The 22,662-nt window shown below is 41.8% G+C and overlaps 3 protein-coding genes across 5 annotated transcripts in view; all 3 read left to right on the top strand.

Annotated features, from left to right (window-relative positions):
- LOC139214105 (uncharacterized) overlaps positions 1-237 on the top strand; it is a 6,387-nt gene extending 6,150 nt beyond the window's left edge. The window contains exon 3 of the mRNA XM_070844857.1: positions 1-237. This exon is cut by the window's left edge and continues 776 nt beyond it. Coding sequence (XP_070700958.1) covers positions 1-237 — 237 coding nt within the window.
- Positions 238-4,107: 3,870 nt separating this feature from the next.
- rps15 (ribosomal protein S15) lies at positions 4,108-6,817 on the top strand. Its single transcript, XM_070845753.1, has 4 exons — positions 4,108-4,151; positions 4,576-4,661; positions 5,466-5,700; positions 6,650-6,817. Exons 1-4 carry the CDS (start codon positions 4,149-4,151, stop codon positions 6,761-6,763), a joined length of 438 nt encoding a protein of 145 aa, XP_070701854.1. The 5' UTR covers positions 4,108-4,148; the 3' UTR covers positions 6,764-6,817.
- Positions 6,818-7,438: 621 nt separating this feature from the next.
- Positions 7,439-19,612, top strand: LOC139213834 (dipeptidyl peptidase 9). Of its 3 annotated transcripts, none has more exons than XM_070844495.1 (21): positions 7,439-7,532; positions 9,040-9,130; positions 9,290-9,528; positions 9,755-9,867; positions 10,531-10,704; positions 11,718-11,886; positions 12,013-12,123; positions 12,817-12,945; positions 13,067-13,128; positions 13,226-13,326; positions 13,475-13,652; positions 13,774-13,933; positions 14,055-14,134; positions 14,470-14,622; positions 15,257-15,392; positions 16,039-16,184; positions 16,317-16,463; positions 16,592-16,744; positions 17,266-17,408; positions 18,156-18,267; positions 18,534-19,612. In XM_070844495.1, the coding sequence occupies exons 2-21, from the start codon at positions 9,075-9,077 to the stop codon at positions 18,624-18,626; spliced, it is 2,655 nt and encodes an 884-aa protein (XP_070700596.1). In that variant the 5' UTR covers positions 7,439-7,532; positions 9,040-9,074; the 3' UTR covers positions 18,627-19,612. The 3 variants fall into 3 exon arrangements, with proteins under 3 accessions (XP_070700596.1, XP_070700594.1, XP_070700595.1); XM_070844493.1 differs by having other exon boundaries at positions 11,715-11,886; XM_070844494.1 differs by lacking the exon at positions 7,439-7,532 and adding an exon at positions 7,782-7,800 and having other exon boundaries at positions 11,715-11,886.
- The last annotated feature ends 3,050 nt before the right edge of the window (positions 19,613-22,662 follow it).

Below are 22,662 nucleotides of genomic sequence, written 5' to 3'. Positions count from 1 at the left end.
CCAGAGATGCAGCCAGGGTCCCAGCCAGGGACCAAACCAGGGTCCCAGCCAGGGGCCGAGCCAGGGCTGCAGCCAGGGGCCGAGCCAGGGCCGGAGCCAAGGCCGGAGCCAGGGCTGCAGCCAGGGGCCGAGCCAAGGCCGGAGCCAGGGGCCGAGCCAGGGCCGGAGCCAAGGCCGGAGCCAGGGCTGCCGCCGCTGGGGTGTGGAGCATCACCAGGTGAATCCGACCAGCGCTGAGCCATCTGAAAGTAAACACAAATGCAACGTTCAGAACACTGCTCCACATCACACTGACATACCATCAACTGTTAAAACTTTCTGGAAAAGTCATCACATCACATATTGAAGCAAAAGTATCAGTACCACAATAAAGGAATACTTCATTAAATGTGAGCCTTTAGTTTACAAGTGTTTGCAGTAAAAAGTAGTAAAATGTCAAATGTATGTATGTATTGCAGGAGGCCTTAAATTGTCAGCAAATATGGCTGCTGTTATTCTCTCATCACTTTAACCTCTAAAGACCTGCCGTACACATGCGTGGACATCACAGTTTGGGTTATATTACCATAGTAGTTAATTCTGCTTAGCTGGGGCCGTATGGACATGTATGTGGGCAAAATTGTTGATATTTCATATTGTTTTTTGCACCGTGATTTTCAAAATATGTTTTGTATGTGTTATAAATACATGCCAAAGCAGTCAGGAAAAAAAACTGCTATGTTCAGGGTGGAAATAAAGAGTTTTGCACAAAGGTGACTTTATTGTGTTTTCTGGAAATTAAGACCGATTGTCCACATATGTGGACATAATTTTTCTCTAAAACTACACCATGTAAAAAGATGATGCTTAGGTTTTAAACTTATCAGGGTCCAATAAGCCCAAATAGCAAGGAGAAATAAAAAATGCATATCAAACAAGAGCTCGGGTCTTAAGAGGTTAAACAACATCAGGTCCACGAGCACACAGTCAGCACCGATAAAGTTGAAGTATACGAAATACAATTTACTGTAACATTTATAACTGCATGTTCATGCAGGACTCAGGAAACAGAATCTATTTGTGTCTAATCTATCAGAGTCTATTTTTGCAATCAGTTTATTGTTCAAGATTCAAGATTCAAGGAACTTTATTTGTCATACCAACACACGTTTACACATGTCAATGACAATAAGGAATTATATTCAGAACATTTTATTTAATTAGTTATAAATGATCATATGGAGGCTGTATAAAGTTCATAACGGACTTCTGTCATGTCCTCATGTCAGATGGAGACTTACCTGTAAAAGCTTCTCATTGGATCTGTGGATACCAGCTTTTGAATCAAAACAAATTAATTCCTTCAACAATATCATAATGTTATAATATCACAATGTTAACATAACTCGAATTATTTATGTATTGTGAGTTACTTTTTCTGAGAATCTTTTGATCTGTTTAAAAAGCGAAATTTTCCGCCAGACTTCATTCAATATTTCCCTAATTTTAGGTTCTCGTGCTGACTGAAAAACCTACACACATCCTACAACATCCTTTCTGATCCTTCTCCAATAAATCCAAACAGTTTATCAAATCGATATTAGTTGTATCACAGTGGGCACTTTTTCTATAAAATTCAGTTTTTACAGCTGTTTCACACATCTCTGCCCAATAACATACAACTGACACATTTCTGAAGGACGTTTGGTGTAAATAGAAATATTCAAAAAATAACAAATTATGAGTTCTAAAACAGTGTTTTTTTAAAATATGCACTATGAATAAATGTATGAATAAATGGTTAAACCACATTTTTATTAATATTAATGACTTTTCAACACGTTTGCACCACAGTTGAAGTGGACTAAGAGAACACGGTCTGTATAAAACAAACTTTCTTCATTCAAATTTGGTCGCTGCAGTCAAACTTTAAATGTTAAATATTACCAAGATTGACAGTCAGTGTCAAGCTACACGTCAAGTTAATTTGGGGGTTCAGAAACTGAAAAACAACGTGAAAAAAAAAAAAGTGAACAAATCTTACGTCTCCAGTGAAAAGAGTCCAGTTGTCGGTGACAGTCGGGTTGAAGTCAAGGTCCAGGTGGATGAAACTCTCCGGTGATGTGTCTTTTTCAGTGAAATCCTCGAAAAAATCAGGAGCTCGTGTTTTCGTGCGCGTTTGCAAGACTTTGCAAAGGTGAAAGAACGTTTTAGTCCAAATGATGCAGGTGGAGACAAAACATAGCAACCATGGAACCTTTTTGAAGAAATACAACTGTGACAACTGCACTGTCACTCACATGTTTCTAAAACCAGCTGATCATTTTATACAAAGTCTAACAGGTACCAAAGCACACAGGACATGTTTCAGAAACATCCTGTCAGGTGTCAACCTCCTCTGATAGATTCCCCTCTAAAGCTGCCATAGAATAAGAACATCATAGAAGATAATGAGATGATAAAGACAATAAAGTACACACAATATTAGCTGTTTATACTGTATATAATGTCCTTCTATTAGCATTATACTGTCACTATGTATTTTATACTCTTAGTACTGGACATAATTTGCCATATTCATATCTATCTCTCTCATATCTGTCCTGCAGCTGTATGTTCTATATATAACCACTGTGAGTGTGAAATAATCTGTCAAATAGTTTAGACTTTATTCTGACCATCACTTCACATCAAATGTATACTTGATATTTGTTTCCTATCTACGCTCTTAATATGAAACACTAGTTATTCTGCACTGATCCCTTTTGTCAGAAATTGAAAACAATTAATTATAACGCTTTTCTTATTAAACAGAAAGAGTGTCCTGAATGTGGATTAACTCAAAATGTTTACATTGAATATAAATCTAATCATAATAGCAAAGACTGTAGTATAATCTCACAACATGACATATATCTAGTGTACAGTCAGAAACATTTCAGATTTTAATGTTGTGCTGTTTATTTGAAAGTACAATTCGCAATAAAATGAAAGATTCAAAGGAAAAGTAGGCCCTGTGTTTAATTGGTGACCAGTCCAGGGTGTACCCTGCCTCTCGCCTAATGTCAGCTGGGATTGGATTTATCGGAGGACACTGAATCCCAGAGAATAGTCTCCTCCATCTTAGATTCCTCCTGTATGAATGGCTGAATGAAGATGTAGTGTGAAGGCACTTTGAGTGGTTGAAAAGACTAGAAAGGCGCTATACAAGTACAGACCGTTCACTTCAGGCTTTTTGATATGCAGATATTGAAACCTGTTTGTGCTCTACAGTCTGTCCTTCTCCTTGCCTGGAGGTCGACCCATTAAAGCAGTTAACTGGGTTTCACAAAGCTGCAGAGCTCCAGTTGTTTTTAACACCTTTAACAGCTTCTATAAGAAACTCATGGAGGGATCTTGTAATTTATTATTTTGTCCACTTGATGAACCACATTAGTAGGGATGGGCTCACTTCCATCTTCCAACAGCTGTAGAGGGAGAAAATGAAGCAGACAGTATCAACAACAACAACTTTATTCTCTTCTGTTTGTCATTATTGTATCTTCACTGTTTAAAGACAATGTTATAGGAGTATGAATTAAAGGAGAAAATACACAATAAAAGAGTGAAACCTCACACTATCACCACCACCGCAGCTACACCTTGAACCAAGGACGTTTTGGCCCTTAACTTGATATTCTTGACACAATTTGGCCTTTAGGGAAAACTAATAGGGGAACTCTGTTATAGGGGATAAATCATTTAAAGCAAAGGGTAAAATATAAAAAATGAAGTAGTAGTAGTGGTAATGAACAAATACTCCAAACAAATAAAACAAAACTATCAGAAAAGCATCACAACCTCAAAATAATCTTGAGTGAAGGTACTCAGTAACCTACAAAAACTGTTTCTTCTGTTTACTTGTGTGTCTTTTCCCTCCTCCTGATGTGCAGAGCAGACACGGTGCTATATTAAGAGTCGTCGAAATAAAACGGTAATAAAAAGGGGACACGTTGGTATGAAACATGACACTGGAGCAGACAAGAGCTGGGCTGACGGCACAGCTGCGCCACCTGCTGGTCACAGTGGGACCGACACCGGAAGACATCGCCGGATGTTTGCCTCAAATCGCGCGATATCAGACCAAGCGAGACTTGGGGCCGTTCTTTTCCCCCGGAACTTCAGGCAAGATGGTAGGTGTTCAGCCGATCGTGAAGCCTGTCAAAATATAATCTGAATGCATCTGAGCTCTATAGTGACTTATTAGTACAACTGGCCATATCATCCGACAGCAACACACGTCCCATAACCATTCAGTAGAAAATCGTTGCCGAGAATAACAGATAACTCAGTGTTTAAAGGCTCTGAATTAGCCTGAGCTATGGCCGACGGTGGCTAAGCTAACCTGCTGGTTCACAGTAGTCTGTTCCAGGCGCTAAATAAAGATATGTCCTTCTAAAGTCAGTGTTGGTCCGTGCGAGGGTTAAAACGCTGCTCTGTGGGTGTTTACCAATAATATTAAACTTAGTTTTCATAATAAATGTTAGCGTGACAGTCTACTTGCTAAGTGTTCAAGCTAACGATACACACTGACCTGGGCTGGTGCCTCTTTTTCAGGCGGATGCTGAGATCAAGAAGAAGCGTACCTTCAGGAAGTTCACCTACAGAGGTGTGGACCTGGACCAGCTTCTGGACATGTCCTAGTAAGTGAAGTGCCTGGTGCTGCATGGTGGTCAGGTGGAGCCACTGTACTACTTTTCATTGGTTTGAAAGCTGTCATCCTGCTCATCAAACTGTTAATCTTCCCTCTGATTATATCATTCCACACTTATTTTGTTTAGTCTCCTCCTAAAATGGTCAGGTATGTTTCCTGTATGGGCTGGGATCAATATTCCAGAAAATCAATACTGCCAATTTCCCACCCAGTAACATTTTAGTAAACCAACCTGACTTTTTAATGGTTGCCTTGCCAATGCTTCTGTGGGTATTTGATGACTTACAAACAATACAAGTTCTTGTTTGCAGGCTTACTACACTTACTGAATATGAAATACGTTAAAATAACATTGGCACTGGACAAAAACAGCACCTAGCCTGCCATGTTCCTAAAGATGAGATCCAGCTTTGCCCCCTCACCTTTAGAGTTTTGTGGTGGTTTGCATCCATAAGTGATTCTTAACAGCTGTCCTTGACCCACCCACACTGGCATTGCCACAACATGTGAACAGAAATGTTCCTTAATGTAGCTGCATGAGTGACTAATAAAAATTATAAGAGGTGTAACTGTGTGACAGAGGCTAAAGCCTTGAGTCTGGCAGAACTAACCAGGCATTGCACTGACGCAGGAGCTGCTTTTGTCAGTTTCACACAATTGAGGTGACTGAGGGATGAACAAATTCAGGACACCATGGTCACTGTGCTGTATTGTTCTGCCTTTTACAAAAAAAGCTGTACTTCAAAGATGACCTTGGGCTCCATTGACCTCACTGTCCTTTTTGCTTGTGTAGTGAGCAGCTAATGCAGCTGTACTGCGCCCGCCAGAGGAGGAGGCTGAACCGTGGCCTGCGCCGCAAGCAGCAGTCCCTCCTGAAGCGCCTGCGCAAAGCAAAGAAGGAGGCTCCCCCCATGGAGAAACCAGAGGTGGTGAAGACCCATCTGAGGGACATGGTCATCCTGCCTGAGATGGTCGGGTCCATGGTTGGAGTGTACAACGGCAAGACTTTCAACCAGGTTGAAATCAAGGTGAGGTGCTATTGGTCAAGTGGGAAGGAGAGCATGAGTTCATTTTGAAACCCCCTTTCTTGGACCTGCTGTCCTTTACTCTGATCACCATCCTGTGGAAGAGTTTCACTTGGGTGTGGAGTTTCAGCAAAAGTTGACACTGGAGTTAAATGTAGAACATCATGGACATGAATTAAAAAATGCATACTAAGGTTGGATATATTGTGTGTACAGAGCAGGCAGTCAGAAGCAAAGCATCAGCACCTGCAGTTGGTCTCATTTTGAAGCAGTTGGTCATTATTCCTTGTCAGTCTGGGTCTGTCAAAGAAGACCTCAACGTCAGCAGCAGGAGTAAATGCTGTGAAACCCTTTTTATCTTTGTTAGGATGCTTTACGTAGCAGCAATATGTTAGTCCAGACCATCTGGCCAGGTGATATCTTGCTATAGTAGCACACGCAGAACCATTGAGTTCCTACAAATGATGGTTGTAAAAATAAATCGACACACTGGAAAAGTGATGCATCACATACAGGACCATCAAAGTTGGATCAACAGACCTGACAGACTCGTGAAATTCATTAAATTGAATTAGCTCTGAAAATGACCTTTGGACAAATATCATGTTTCTCCGTCTGTGTGCTGCTCTGCTTCTAGCATGGCTTCGTGTATGACTCTTTGATCTCCCAGTGTTCCCAATCACAACTACTAAAATATCCACATGGAAGAAAATATGACTCCACTGTGTAAAAACCACCCGAGGTCTTGACCAATGAATTGCAGAATGCAAAACACATAGGACCTTTTATAATAAACCTGTGGCAACATCAAATTTGTAGGCTTTAGAGCTGCCTCACGTGTACAGTTTGCAGTCTTGTCAGCTCATGATTATCAGCTTGCACATCACTGTACATGCAGCAGACTGTCCCTAAGGCATTTCTCTCGTTACTAACCTGTTGCTCCTCTCTACAGCCTGAGATGTGCGGCCACTACTTGGGCGAGTTCTCCATCACCTACAAGCCAGTCAAGCACGGTCGCCCTGGTATTGGAGCTACACATTCTTCTCGTTTCATCCCTCTGAAGTAGAATGGCTGTATTCTTTGTATAAATAAAAGGAAAAAAAAAGGTTGCTCCACCAAACTTGTCTGCTTTGTTTTCTTCAACAGTGCTTCAAAATGAATTGCTTTTGTACAAGGTATAATCTTCAAGCTTGAGCCTCTGACCTCTCTGTCTTGATAAACAGCATGTGAGGCTCCAAGATGGCTGAGAATACACAGCACTGGTTTTGTTAATGTTATGATTACTACAGGAAAACCTAAATAACTATGATCACTAAATATGTTTCATGTCAATGTGACACCAGCAGACACTGAATAAATGACATATTCTGCATAAAAGAAGTCAGAGTGGTACAGATAAACACCAGAGGATTAAATACTGTTAGACAGCAGAGTTATTGGCACTTTACGGGTCATGTTTTTTAAACTACTGACCTTCTCTGCGGTTAATCTGGACGGAGATTTGCGTGTCGGACAAACAGTATCCAGCAGAAAGCAGCACAAGTTGATACGCGGTGCTGAAGAACAGGAATCAATAATCGATGTGGATAATGAGCCGCTCTGCCGGACGCCGCGCAGCACTGACCGTCGCTGACGCCTCGGCAGTGCGGCCCTGAAAAAGTACCGGCGTGTACCCCACCGAGGCGAAGGTTCCTCCCCTCTCCCATCCGAGAGCCAGATACATTTTGTGTGGCCACCCTGGGCCATGGATACAACCTTTAGCAGTTGCACAATCTGTTTTTTGACACCAAGCTAATAAACACTAGAACTTGGTTATACTAACAGTGGCCAGATTGGTAAGTGCTCCCCTTAATTCCGGCTTGTTTCGTAGGGAGGGTCGTCGAAGCGTCTGTTTTTACAGAAATACCAGCAACCGCTAGCTAGCGGCTAGCTTGTTTCTAGCTAGGGAGCTAGCTAACGTTGGTTAGCTTCGGAGCGGAATATGACAGAAGAGGGCTGTCATGTCAAAATGTAGCTAAACAATATTTGTAGACAGACACGGTTTGATAGTGGACATTTCTTAACAGACAGGGGCTTCGCCATTCACTGCCAGTAGTAACTAAGGTGAGTGCCGTTTAAAATGTTAACACAAATGAATGTGCCGGTGTGACTGAGTAGTTGAAATGCGAGAACAAAGATCTATTGTAGGCTAGCTTACTGTTAACGTTAACGGTACCGGTGTTTTACAGTTTCACCCGACTTGTTCATCACTCTGAAAGTGAGCTGGCTCAAGGCTATCATGTGCCCAGCAGAGCCCAATGGGGCCTTTCCATGTATAACGTTACAAGCTGCAGTCTAATTATTTCCATTTTAACAGATTTAGCATAATAACGTCGAGGCCACGTCAAGTTAAAGTTTAATGTTCAGGGGATGGTTTTTAGCAGAATACAGCCAGTGGTGCAAAGGCACATAAAGAGACAGATCAGATACACAATAGTCAGATCTACATTTAGGCTAATATCCATTCACAGATAGTCTTCTCATACAGATCTCCCCTGTAGGTACCAGGTGACAGCGTTCAGCTACTCTGTAGTGACCTTAATGTTACTATGCTGGTTGGTGAATGTGTTGGGAGCTCATTGTTTCTTCTCTGCAGATTTGACAACTTCACAACACATACATACATTACAGGATTTCAGAATTTCCTTTACCTCATACTAATCCCATACTCTTGCCAGAGGGATAAAGCAAGGAATGTGGGGTATTCCCTGTACCATGTACTTTACCTTCAGCACAGATGAAGACTTATCAGTTGTTTTTGTGCTGCTGAAGATTAAAACATGAGATTTAACAGGAATTATGATCTAGCTCTGTAGTTTTAAAATGTATGGCTCCATGATTATGAGTCAATAGACAGGATCATTGCATTGTAGTCTCAGGACTCATTTCAGAGAAAATCAATCCATCCATCTTTATTTATGTAGCACCAATTCATAACAAGTGTTCTCTCAAGACGCTTTCCATAAAGAGCAGGTCTAGAGCAAACTCTTAAATTAAGAGAGACGCAACAATTCAAGAATCCCCACATGAGTAAGCATGAGGCATTGGGTAACAGTTGCAGGAAAAACTCCCCTTTAACAGGAAGAAACCTCAAACAGAACCAGGCCCAGAGGTTTCTGTCAGGGTATAAAACTACAACCCTGCTCATGAATGTTTTTTCAGTCATGAAAGGGGACTGGTGCTCATACCTAGCTCTCATTATGGAAATCTGCTGTTTTCCCCGTACTGTCACTGTGGTTAACTTTGTTTGTTATTTACTGTTTAAGAACTTTAAATGATGTCAGTACTGTACTTTGTTCTTAGGTTACAGAATTGGAGTGAGGTGTGTTGACCGGTGGATGCATAGAGTCAAGAAGGTCAAACTTTGTGACAATAAAGAGGGTATCTGGAAAAGGTACAGTGTAAGGTTCATGTTATATCTCCTTCAACGACTTTGATGCTTAGGAAGATGGATGAATACATGTTTAAAGCAGCTCCATTAAAGGAATGCACTAGTGCAGGTGTGTCAGGATTTCTGCTCCTCTTATCAGTTCTTTCTAATGTCAACATCCAGCTGTGTGACCGTGAGCATGACGGCTGTGGACGGCCTTTCAGACAGCACAGAGGTAGTGGAGATGGAGGATGTACCATCACAGTTCTTTGTGGAGAAACACTCTTGGGAGGGCCTCCGTGACATTATCCACTGTAGCAGGAAGTACTCTGGCATGATCGCAAACAAGGCCCCCCATGACTTCCAGTTTGTGCAAAAGAAGGAGGAGAATGGGCCCCACTCTCACCGGTTGTACTACCTCGGTAAGCTCATACCTCTGCAGAAGTTTATGATTGTATTATCTGTATAACACTCCTTTGTATGCTTTCCACTTGACCCCAGTCATGTTTCCCCACTCTAGGCAGCAGATTATGATTGTCTCATGACATTTAAACAGTCACTGTGTTGAATTTCTCCTTTATGTCAACACAAGGCTTTTTATTAGTCATATATGAAGTCGCCTTTGCTTCCTTTCTATATGCTCACCAGGAATGCCTTATGGAAGCAGAGAGAACTCGTTACTATACTCAGAAATCCCCAAGAAGATCCGGAGAGAGGCACTCTTAGTGTTGTCTTGGAAACAGATGCTGGATCACTTCCAGGTGAATTCCCCCTCTCTGTTCGTGCAGTGCTGAAATCAAACAGCACAGGATGATGTGTTTCGCCATTAGCTGTTATTGAGCAATAATTTGACTGCAGCCCTTTCTGTAGTTTTGCTTAAAGGCAAGTTTCACACAGATGCTCAAGGTGTGGCAGTGTTGGTGATTTTAGCAACTTGAGATGTTTTCTGAAACTTGCAAGATTAAGCAACCATGGTGTGAACTATGGGAGGAATGCTTGTGCTGTGCAATCATTATACAGTTATTTGATCTGGGGGAGGGGTGGGTCAGTTATATTTCACAGTAAGGATACTGTATACTTATATACCTTCTAGCTGCAACAGTTAATACTTTTGTTTTCAACTATAAGAAAACAGAAAATGCAAATATATTCTGGTTTCTTTGCTCTTCTATGACAGTAAACTGAATATCTTAAGGTTGTGTATAGAACAAGACGTAAGGATCTTGGGCTTTTGGGAAACACTGATCGACATTTTTCACAATTTTCTGAATTTTTAAGGACTAAACAACAAATCAATTGATCAAGAAAACAATTAACAGATTAATCATCAAAGAAAATAATTGTTAGTTAGGGTTAGGGTTAGAAAAAAAATCTCATCTGTTTATTCTAATGCTGTACATTTGATTTCCTGTTGGTTTTTTAAGGCAACACCGCACCAGGGGGCCTACTCTCGAGAGGAGGAGTTGCTGAGAGAGCGCAAACGTCTCGGAGCATTTGGTATCACCTCCTATGACTACCACGCTCAGACGGGCCTGTTCCTCTTCCAGGCCAGCAATAGCCTCTTCTACTGTCAGGATGGAGGCAACAACGGCTTCATTGTGAGTACACTGCTGGTTTATCCTGTCATTTGGATTCTCACATACTCAGGACAGATTTGATCCACAGCAAGGTAAAAGTCAGAAAGTACAAAACTCCACAGAGCAGCTGTGTTGTGTGTGCTGGGACATGTCTGCTGAATACATTAATATACATTAATACTGATCATGTGCATGGATCAGTGTACACTTACTCCATGCTGTGAATGGCTTCCTTGGCTATCTGTGTATTGCCATCTGACGGCATAATAATGAATGCCCTTTTTTTTATGAAACACAGGATTTAGTGTTAGAGAGATACCACATGCGTTTTGTTGGACTCTTTGAACCTATAGACTGTGTAGCAGGTGTTTTATTGTCTTTCTGTTTCTCACTGTTAGCGATGTTAGCGGTCCACTGTTGGTTTGAATCTTGGATACTGAAATTGTTTTGAGTGTTGCCTTTACCGTTTGTGACAGGTGCATCTTCAAATATGACTCCCTTTTTGTGTTGTATTTGTACCTCCCTGTTTGTGCCTTTAGTAACTTTAAAGTTGCTGTCCTGTCTCATGGTGCTTCTCTGATTTTTATCCACCCTTTTGTAAATTCTTTCTCAGTTAGACAGAGTGAGTTTCAATGTGCCATCCCTTTATGTTGCGCAGCATTTGATTTGGAGTTTAAAGGATGGGGATTCAACAGATCACAATTTGAGTGAACAGACTGGACAAAGCAAAAATTGCTTTTACATGCTTGTCGTTGTCACAAATCTTTAACATACTCGCGTGCATGGTATGTGTCAGCACACGTTAGGTTGGAGAAAAGAGATGGAGGAGTTGAGTATCTGAAAAAGCGAATTTTCGTTATCAAGAAGTCTTTGAAAACATTTCCATCCATATGGAAGCAGTTGCTGTCATTTCCACGGTTGTACGTCTGAACAAACAAAACATCGGCAGGATGGGGGGAAAAAAAAAGCACCTCACTGTAGAGAGTCTTCATTCTGCTCACCTTTACTAAGACTGTGCATGTTGGTTTTAGCAGTCTGCTCCTGTAAAGCCAGTGGAGATCAAGACCCAGTGCTCCGGGACCCGCATGGACCCCAAGGTCTGCCCTGGAGACCCTGACCTCATAGCCTTCATCAACAATAATGACCTGTGGATAGCCCACATTAAGACTGGCGAGGAAAGGAGACTCACTTACTGCCACAAAGGTACCAGTGAGATGCCTTATTCTCTTGTGTACAGTGTTAGATCATATCTATTTTTAACACTATACCAGTAACATTACATGGATGTAAGCTTTTTCCTAATTTATATATATATATATATATTTCCAGGTGTGGATAGCGTTAAGGAGGACCCCAAGTCTGCAGGTGTAGCAACATTTGTCATCCAAGAGGAGTTTGACCGTTTTACTGGGTACTGGTGGAGTCCCTCTGCCGTGGAAGGTCAGAAATTGTTACCTGAAAGTTATAATCTTGGTGATTTTTCATTTTATTAAATGTCTGTTGTGTCATTACGGCTGAATGAGATAACACAATGGTGACTGAGCCTGTGGCCCACTGATGAAAGTCCTCACATTTGCAGCATCACTAGAAAATTAGAACTGGGCGTCAGTGGTGTCATTCCCAGTACAAAACACAAGCAGCACTCAGAGACATGTTCCCCATCACCCAGCAGTGATCGTTCTGCCGGAGAGGGTACGCTGAGCTAACACAGCAGACCTGCTCTTCTAATACATCCATGTCTTCAACTCACTTGTGTGAGAGATGGTGTACAGTTTTGTTCTTCTTCTGATAAATCAACAGCCAACTAACTGATATCACACAGGTGATACTGTTGTCTCTGGGAAGTGAGGTCCAAAAACAATTACTGCTTGTCACTGTAGGTGCCGCCAAAGAGAACAAAACACGGATCTTCAAGATTGAAACTTAAATACTCATTCACATACTTGAGGAACACAACGAACCGCCAATGTTACTGTATTTATTATTGTTATTTAGCTTTTAAAAGACATCTAAAAAACATTCAGTTTTTTTTTACCCATATAATGTATATTTTATCTCCATCTGTAAGATTTTTGAGTTTGCATCCTCTGTTTTCTGTTGATAATCTCCTCAAACTAATGAACTCACTGTCAGACCCTAATGGAGGTAAAACGGTGTACCTGCTGTACGAAGAGGTGGATGAGACAGAAGTAGAGATTATTCATGTTCCCTCTCCGGCACTGGAAGAGCGGAAAGCAGACGCATACAGATATCCCCGCACAGGTCAGTGAAGCCCTTTTTTTCCCACTTGCTCAAACGTACAGGCTTGGAACAGTTAATTGTTTAATTGGCAATTTTTATCATTTTAGATTTTACTTGTTTTTTTTCGTTTTTCTATTTACAGGTAGCAAAAATCCCCAAGCTACCCTTAAACTGGCAGAGATCAAGACAGACCATCAAGGAAGAGTGCGTCTATGAGTCTCTCACTATCTTTCCTTGTCCTTCTCTTCTTTGCCAAAATGATAATTCCATCCTGACGTGTATGTATTGGTTGTACTTATAGATTGTGAGCACACAAGATAAAGAGCTGGCAGTCCCCTTCACCTCCTTGTTCCCTGGGACAGAATACATCGCCAGAGTGGGATGGACGAGTGACGGCAAATAGTGAGCGTTACAGGCAAAACTCTGTTGACCCAATGATGCTTTCCCTCCCCCTTTCCCAAAATAAACCACCAGAGGGCACAGCTAGTGATGAACTAGTCCTCCCTTATGAAATAATCTTTTGATTTTTGTCTGCTCTGTGTCTCCCCAGTGGCTGGGCTGTGCTGCTGGACCGCAGTCAGAGGAAACTGCAGCTGGTCCTGCTGCCTCCAGCCCTCTTCATCCCTGTCACAGATGACCCAGCACAGAGGCAGGAGAGTCTGGAGGCCGTGCCCGATAACACACAGCCATATATAATCTATGAAGAGACCACTGATGTCTGGATTAATGTAGGTCTTTTAACATCATTCCAAAACTAATATCTGTTCTCTTCCTAATTAACTAATCTGCATGGCTGTGAAAGGTTCTGCTGTAATGATTCAGTAACGGACTGTTCTTCTGTTTCTGCAGGTACATGATATATTCTATCCATTTATTCAAACGACAGAAGATGAGTTTACTTTCATTTGGATAAATGAGTCTAAAACAGGTTTCAGCCATCTGTATAAAATCACATCCCTGTTACAACCAGCCTGCCACCATTGGACAGAGGACTACCAACACATAGAGGGTAAGAGACTGGGAGATGCTTCTGCATTTATTTGAAATAATCATATCGCATAATCACGGTTCATGTCAAGAGTGTTTGGTATGTCAAGGAACATGTTGATTCTGTTATCTGTTTTCTGCAGGAGACTTCAAATGTGCAGTCAAGGAGGAGGTTACAGTGACCAGTGGAGAATGGGAAGTACTGGCAAGACATGGTTCCAAGGTTAGACAACGTCCACCAGAGTTTAATATATAGATTCAAACTGTCCACAAATGATACGCAGGTGTTTATAGAGTGTTTAGTGTGCTTTAACTTGAGGGCATTAACATCTACATTAGATGAATGAGGTGTTATTCAGTGCCTGAAGTCTACAGCTGGCCAACATCAGTAAACAGTTGAACCCCAATACTTTATGACTGGACTGTTTTATCTGAAAATCAGAGTGTCTGAATGTACAGAATTGAAGTTTCTCCTCATCTCTTTACAGCATCATGCACCGGCCGCACTGCTATTGTCTTTATTTTTCCTTCACGTTTCTCTTTTCTCTCCCTTGCTAGATCTGGGTGAACGAGTCATCGAAGTTGGTGTACTTCCAGGGCACCAGAGACACTCCTCTGGAGCACCACCTCTACGTGGTCGGCTACGAGTCGCCTGGAGAGGTGGTCAGACTAACTAAGCCTGGCTTCTCTCATAGCTGCTCTGTTAGTCAGGTAAAACCATTCATTGCTTCCCCACTCATCCAAATACATACATGCATAATTCATCAGTCCATTCATTTATTTTCTCATCCTGCTAACGGTGCCTACAGATATTGCATTCTTGACAAGGCTTTTTTGGCTGCTAGTGATTGTAGTGTTTCAAAAAATATACACTTTAGTAAAGGAAATGGTAGAAACATTTTCCTGCACCATGGTTCAGAAAGTGTAGCAGGTTGTATATTTTCTCAGATAAGTGATATATTTTAATTTTCAAATGTGAATTTGAAAGCGGTATGCAAAGCTTTATATTATGACTGTGTGTAACTACATCAGAAATGGCAATTTGGAATGGTTTCAGGCAGAATAGAGATGAAAATTAAAGGACCTGGGATTGGTTGGACAGTATTTGTAGTATTTTGGATAAATGCTCTCTTGCTGTCAGCAGCTTGTCTGACTTTGTAACACAGATTTGTACAGTATGTGAAGTAGCATTACAATTGCATCCCTTCTTCCGTCAGCCTTTCTGCTCCGTCTGTGTTTGTTTATTATATATCTATTTCTCTCTATATATCTGGTTCATCATATATCTGTTTCAATTTTGCACTTAATTCTTCATATTAATAGTTTTCTCTCTCTCACTTTGCAGAACTTTGACTTTTTTGTCAGCCACTACAGTAACGTGAGCACGCCTCCATGTGTTCACGTCTACAAACTGACCAGCTCAGAAGGTGACCCACTGCACATGGTACCTGAGTTCTGGGCCAGCATGATGGAGTCACCAGGTAAACAGGATGTTATGAACCAACAGCCATACACTAGTTTTGCTGTTGATTCGCTCTGCAGAGTTTTTATTTATGCAATTTGGCTCGCTCAGCTTTTCTTAGAGAAGCAGTCTGGCCAAGTGTGAAGGTTGTCCAACTATCTGTGGTTTTATTTTTGTAAAAATCAATAGAGACGAGTCTGCAGGGGAAAGTTGAGGTCTGGCTTTGATTAGATCAAGGACAGTCAGTTCGATCCTGGCATCCTCCAGACAATCCTGACTGCAATCAGAAAATGTTGTGCTCAGACACTTTGTGTCAGTGTTGATTGTCGTTAATGATTCATTAAAAGTATCAGGAGTTAGAGGGCTATTCTGTACTGCCTTGTTATGTGTTTTAGAAGCTGCTGCTGTGGAAGAAAAGTTAGGGGTCACAGAGTAGCTGCCAGCCTAACACAGGGGTCCCCCCTCAGCTACTGGGCACGACGGTGCAGTGAACTATCCATTTAACATTGTTTTAAAAGCAGAAGAATGGTGCTACAGAAGAATCTGACTTTAGTGCTTTAGTGTGTTGTTTTGCGGACCTTTTATTTTAGGTCCACCAGGAGTTGACCCACAATTCCTGATAGTTTTGGACATGCTAAGCTAATGACAACTTGTGTGTCTTCCAGGTTGCCCAGGAGATTACAATCCGCCTGAGATTTTTGACTTTCCAGGGAAGTCGGGCTTCCAGCTTTATGGGATGGTCTACAAGCCTCACAACCTGCAGCCTGGCAGGAAACACCCGACGGTTCTCTTCGTGTATGGAGGCCCACAGGTTTGTGGAGACATTCAGTCTGATGTTATCATATTTAAGAGTTCACAAAGTGTTGCTTTGAACCTGTCTAATTTTGCGAATAATATTGACAAAAAGCATTAAGAGCAACATTTTGTGTTTGTGTGTATTCAGGTGCAGCTGGTGAACAACTCTTTCAAGGGAATGAAGTACCTCCGTCTCAACACGCTGGCCTCTCTGGGCTACGCTGTGGTCGTCATTGATGGGAGGGGCTCCTGCCAGAGGGGTCTTGAATTTGAAGGAGCGCTGAAAAATAAAATGGTAAATTAAGACTCGGATAACTAAATCAATTCAGTAAGAGCATTTAAACAAAAATGTAATGTAATAGAGTAAAGTAATTGCGTGTTATAAAAAGATAAATAACGCTCTTATTTGCCTCGTCTCTTCAGGGTCAGGTGGAGATCGAAGACCAGGTGGAGGGGCTGCAGTACGTGGCGGAGAAGTTTAACTTTGTGGACCTGAGCCGTGTTGCCATTCACGGCTGGTCCTATGGCGGTTTCCTCTCCCTCATGGGCCTCATCCAGCGACCCAATGTGTTCAAGGTAAGGAAGCCTTTTCATCACTCAGTCTTTCTTTTATCCTCAAAGCACACACTCACCTCCTATCAGTGAGCAATCTCTGCTGTCTCTTTTAGCGAGGATTAAGAAAGGATACCATAGTTGCATCTTGAATCATGGCGTAATGCCCTTTAAACAGAATAAAAAAATATGAAGTCTCAAAACTGAGCTTGTGATGTAGTTGCCAGTAACATCCACATGGTGTCTGTGTTGGACAATGTGGTAAATATCCTTCATTGAGTGAGGATATCTGCAGGTACATTCCTGTTTTGTACCAATGTTTTATGAATGTATATTCTACTGAGCCATAACATCAGAAAATAATGTAGACTCATTATTTTTCCAGCTAAACATACAGTAAATCTAAACCACTGTTCCTGCTTAGAGGATATTTTTCTGTTTCTCTGAGCAATGACTTTTTCACAGGAAGACACTATTTTCTTATTCTTTATTTTTTACATATGTTATGTCCTTTTCCTTCTGACCATATTGTGCTTCCCTGCCAGTTGGCTATTGCGGGTGCCCCGGTGACAGTGTGGATGGCCTACGACACAGGCTACACAGAGCGTTACATGGACGTGCCTGAGAACAACCAGCAGGGCTACGAGGAGGGCTCGGTGGCGCTGCACGTGGACAAGCTGCCCAGCGAGTCAGTACACACACTTACACACTAGGCAATAGTGTCTGTCAGTGTGGAATTATAAATGCTTTGGTTAAGTGCTTGAAACTTCCAAATACTCCAGATATTGTTGCCATTCATTTAATTTAGCTGCATGTGTAATTGCACAGATATTTGTTTGTGTCTCATCATGACCACAGAGTACTTTTCCTGTCTAGTTATGCTTCATATTTTTTGGAAGTCTGGCTGACATATATATGCCAAAGACAGTTTGGACATTCTGTTTTACATGTCAGGATGTCATTGTTTTAAGAAAAGTTATTCTCATCTTGACCTAAAATGTGACTCATGAACTTTTTCAACTGGAAGTAGTGCTGTAAGAAAATGTGTCCATGCCTGTGTGGCTAGTGCTTTTTCCGCTGAGTTACATACATGTCTACTACTTCACAATCTCCACTGTTTTTAAAGTGTTATTGAAATATGCAAAGGTGAAATTAAGATGCGACAGGCCAAGTCAAGCCTCAGCGTTGAAGGACAGGTGAAACCCTGAGGGCCTGACAAACGGCATGTCAGAGCACCGCACTTGGACGCTTGAAGTCAAACTATAGAGTTGCTGCATTTCTTTGGATCTGTGAATGCCTTTCCTGTTTTCAATCATGAAGGAATGAGGAGGCGTTCACAATTAGGCAACGTGTTATTTCAAAAATTGCCCTCTATGTGTTTACTGTTGTACAAAAGCCCATCAGACTGTAACGTGTCAAATCTTTGTCATTCCAGGCCCAACCGTCTGCTGATTCTTCACGGGTTTCTAGATGAGAATGTGCACTTTTTCCACACCAATTTCCTAGTGTCACAGATAATCCGTGCTGGGAAACCCTATCAGCTTCAGGTTAGCAGCACAAGCCTCTCTGAGGTGGCCATATGACATCTCTCCATACTGGGTTGACATGATTTGCACAACGTTTCACTATAAATGTCTTGGTGATCTCTGAAGTACATGAGTCTGCACTCCTATGTGTTTGCTATAATGGCCCACTGTAATGTTTGATGGTAGTAAAATACAATAGATTACAGATTATGAATGACAAAGCAGATTCTACAGGGTACATATGTTGTGTTGTGCTCACCAGAGTGTTATTTGTTTTGATTTTCCAGGTATACCCCAACGAGCGACACAGTATTCGCTGCCCTGAGTCTGGCGAGCACTACGAGATAATGCTGCTGCACTTTCTACAACAATACCTCTGAAATGAGACAACAGGGGAGAAGTGAAGTCTGGTTTCCCCTCTGTCCCCCTTTACCCTCACCACCCCATCTCTACTCTCCCTTACCTCCCCACCCCAACTGTTCACCCAGTCATCGAGAGACTATCAGACACTCTGCAGCAACAAGCCACTCTTCTTTATGAACTTGTGTAATGTCTCCACTATGCTTCCCTCTTTCGCTCTCTCTGTCTCTTGTTCTGTTATTCACTTGCTCGCTCTGTCCCCCACCCCCACCCCCACCCCCCCGTGTACAGTCTGGGGTATGGTTTACGAGCACAGAGATTTGGTGTCTCACCCTGAAAGCTGAACAAAGACAAGGACATATGGAGAAATATTTGCAGGCTGTGTCACATTGACTCATCGCTCACCCACGTCCTCATCTCTGCAGCCATGATGGTTTTTGCCAAATGTTATTGTGTTGTTCCCCCCCTCCGTTTCATTCACCTGAGTCAGTGGCAGCAAGGGGGTTACAGTTCACAGGTGTGACATGGAATCTGCACACACATTCGCAGACATGAGCTCCCACGCTGAACACACACACATAGGCACTCACAAGCACGCTCACACAGAATCGCAGTATCCAAACATTCTGTGAGTCTGTACCTTGCAGTTTGTGTAACGATAAAGAAAGGAAGACGCTCTTCCTCTGTCCACTTGTTTTAAGGGTGTGTTGTTTAAAATAAAACATTTTATGGGTTTTTATTCTTTTTTTAATGAGTGCTGACTCAAGCCGTTCACTGATATATGTGCGACGTTTTCTCCCCTCACATTACATTGCTCGAGATGTCTGCTTGCCTTCTTAACACATAATTTATATTTGCCAAAGTACCTCTTGACTCTTGATCATGCTGGTATTTCCTTTTTTTACTGCAATAAAGACAACAGGAGGGTGAGCACTGGAGTCTTACAACAGCTTTGTACCACCGGAATACAATTTGTACATGATAATGAATAAATGTATGAATCAATCACATGCTTTCTTTTACTGCAGCCTTCTTTTTATATAGTCACAGCGTGTGTTCTTCTGTTTCAGGTTTATCAGGATGCAACAAGGCTATTTTATAAGGGAATGTGTTCTCCCATATTGATATTCCACCCTCGGCCTTTATTACGCCCCTCGCCTCATGTCCGCCTGTTCACATCAGAGCTGCACCCGACCAAATCACCACCACTGCTTCAGCAACAAGACCTTTCAAGCTCTCCACACCAGGAGATGCTCATCAGTCCTCCTGCCTCCTTCCTTGGTGGACAGCAGGGTTACCATGGTAACCCGTCAGTAATAGGGTGCCCCTCGTAGGTGACTGATGCCTAACCTCTGAAAACACCACAGTGATTAGATCATTGAATCTGTACTTTAAGTCACTACCTCAGTGCGAGCCTGTGGCTCAGCCTCAGTATGAACCATCACTAAGCAGGTGACTGCAATGCTAGATATCAGGACTTGTCATCTTAGACCACACAAGAATACTTGCACCTCCATGCTAACATTTAAACATGAAGACTGATTCAGAACCACTGATTTGAATATGGTAAATACTGAGCTACAGCTGGAAGCCATTTAGTTGATCATAAAGGTGATCAGGCTCTGTGCAGAGCTGTTAGCACCTCTAAAGTTAACTAATCAACCTGTTATAACTGAAATATCCAGGCAGTTTATTTATGACGGTTATGTACAGGTCTATTCCCTGGCCGGGAGCAGTGTCGGTGATTTCCAGGAATCTCTGGTTGCCTAGTAACTGCTCTCAGCAGCTAAGTAAATGTGAGAAACGAAACTACAGCACGGCCACAACTTCTTGTTTTCACATTTAGGTTTTTGGATAAAACCGAGCTTTACATTTTCTGGAAGGCAAACTTGAGATATAGGAACATGGGAGTGATGTCAATCATTTACTTATTCTTTTAAGAGAACATTAAGAGAAGCATGGATCATATGGGATACTTGTTATGTTGTCACAGAGTAGTTTTAATAAGCAGATTGTTGAGTGAGTAAAAAATATTTAAACCTGAATCTCATTCAATAGGTTTTTCTTTATTTTTACTATTTTCTATATTGTAGATTAATATGAAGATACCAAACCTAAGAAGGAGGACCATCTCAGTTGGGTCTAGGTCGGGTGATTGTGGAGGCCAGGTCATGTGACGCAGCACTCCATCACTCTCCTTCCTGGTCAAATAGCCCTCACACAGCCTGGAGGTGTGTTTGTCCTGTTGAAAAACCAAACGATGGTCCCACTAAGCACAAACCAGATAGGATGGCATGTCGCTGCAGAATGCTGTGGTAGCCATGCTGGTTAAGTGTGCCTTTAATTTGGAATAAATCACCAGCAAAGCCCCCCCCACACCATCACACCTCCTCCTCCAGGCTTCACAGTGGGAACCACACATGTAGAAACCATCCGCTCACCTTTTCTCATTCTCACAAAGACACAGCAGGTGGAACCAAAAATCTCTTATTTGGACCCATCAGACCAAAGCACAGATTTTCACTGGTCTCCTTGTGTTTCTTGGCACAAGCAGTTCTCTTCTTCTTCTTCCTCAGTAGTGACTCTTTTGCAGAAATTCGACCATGAAGGCCTGATTCACACAGTCTCCTCTGTGTCTGCTACTTGAACTCTGTGAAGCATTTATGTGGCTCTAATCTGAGGTGCTGTTCATTTGTGGTTTCTGAGGCTGATAACTAATGAACTTTTCCTCTGCAGCAGAAGTAACTCTTGGTCTTTCTTTCCTCACGTGAACCAGTTTCAGTTTGAGTGTTTGAAGGTTTTTGCAACTGCACTTGATGATACATTCTTGAAATTTCCCAGACTGACTGGCCGTCATGTGTTAAAGCAGCGATGGACTGTTGTTTCTCTTTACTTAGTTGAGTGGTTCTTGTATAATATATACTAATAATGTTCAAATAGGGCTATTCACTGTATAGAACAGTGCACCAATCCTACCTTTGCACAACACAGCTGATGGTCTCAAACACATTAAGAAGGCAAAGTATCTCTTGACAAGCTGCATGTGTCCAACCATCCCAGGCGACGACCTCAAGAAGCTGACTGAGAGAACGCCAAGAGTGTGTAAAGCTTTCATCAAAGCAAAAGGTGGCTACTATCTAACATATAAAACATATTCTGGTTTGTTTAACACTTTTATGTTTATTACATAATTCCATACGTGTTCCTTTGTAGCTTTGATGTCTTCAGTATTAATGTACAATGTAGAAAATGACAAAAATAATTTAAAATCACTGAATGAAAGGCTGTGTCCAAACTTTTGACTGGCACTGTATACATTGCTGAGTAAGCCAACTGCTATGCTGTATTTTCTCTGTAGGTAACAAGTGCTGCCCCCCACTGTTTTAAACCACCTGTTTTGCGACTGCCTGGCATTGAGTTACCAACTACACTGATACCTTTAAGGCAGAGGTCAGCTCAGAGGACACCCTCAGCATATCAGCTGTTGCAGAGGTTGATCCTGAACCAGTTGGGAATGCTCAGAGGATCACTGCGGATAAAACACATTGACAGTAAGCCTGGCGAGGAAGCAGAAAGTGGTGGGGTGAGAAATTAAAGCTGACACCTTGAATCTCCTGAAGTTTGCTTCCAGGTAATGTGATTAAACCGCTAACATCACAAGAGACCTGCCACGTGTGGCTCAATGAGATCTTCTGTGTGGGTTTGGGCCTGCAGATGGTTTTCTAAGAAAATCTCTTACTAGACAGATTTGGTCAGGTGAGTACAAATAATGTGTTTGGTTGAATTTAGGAAATTACTTTAAATTCAAGCTAAGACAAATTGATTGTTTGACGTGGAAAACTATAAACTATACATTTTTGTTTGAATTTACATTTTCCCCATGTCAGGCTCATCAGCTTTCATTCGATAAGAAGCTTGAGTATGGACGTATCCACTTCACTTGGCTCTGGTTCTGGACATATTTCCACAATACTATTGTATTCTTGTTTTGTGAAACATTTTTTTGGTTATATTTTCAAATAACCGGGTCATGCTAAGATACTACCCTAAGTTGTA

This window comes from Pempheris klunzingeri, chromosome 15 (assembly GCF_042242105.1).
Source record: "Pempheris klunzingeri isolate RE-2024b chromosome 15, fPemKlu1.hap1, whole genome shotgun sequence".
NCBI lineage: Eukaryota > Metazoa > Chordata > Actinopteri > Acropomatiformes > Pempheridae > Pempheris > Pempheris klunzingeri.
Note: the sequence above shows the minus strand (reverse complement) of the source record. Positions and strands in the feature narration are given on the sequence as shown.

Excerpts from the sequence above, each read along its gene's own strand:
- LOC139213834 (XM_070844493.1), top strand. The coding sequence starts at position 9,075 with ATGCATAGAGTCAAGAAGGTCAAACTTTGTGACAATAAAGAGGGTATC. Across the intron at positions 10,705-11,714 it reads GAGGCAACAACGGCTTCATT|CAGTCTGCTCCTGTAAAGCC; the intron begins GTGAGTACACTG and ends TGTTGGTTTTAG. Across the intron at positions 18,268-18,533 it reads GGAAACCCTATCAGCTTCAG|GTATACCCCAACGAGCGACA; the intron begins GTTAGCAGCACA and ends TTGATTTTCCAG.
- rps15 (XM_070845753.1), top strand. Across the intron at positions 4,662-5,465 it reads CAGCTTCTGGACATGTCCTA|TGAGCAGCTAATGCAGCTGT; the intron begins GTAAGTGAAGTG and ends TTGCTTGTGTAG. Across the intron at positions 5,701-6,649 it reads TCAACCAGGTTGAAATCAAG|CCTGAGATGTGCGGCCACTA; the intron begins GTGAGGTGCTAT and ends TCCTCTCTACAG.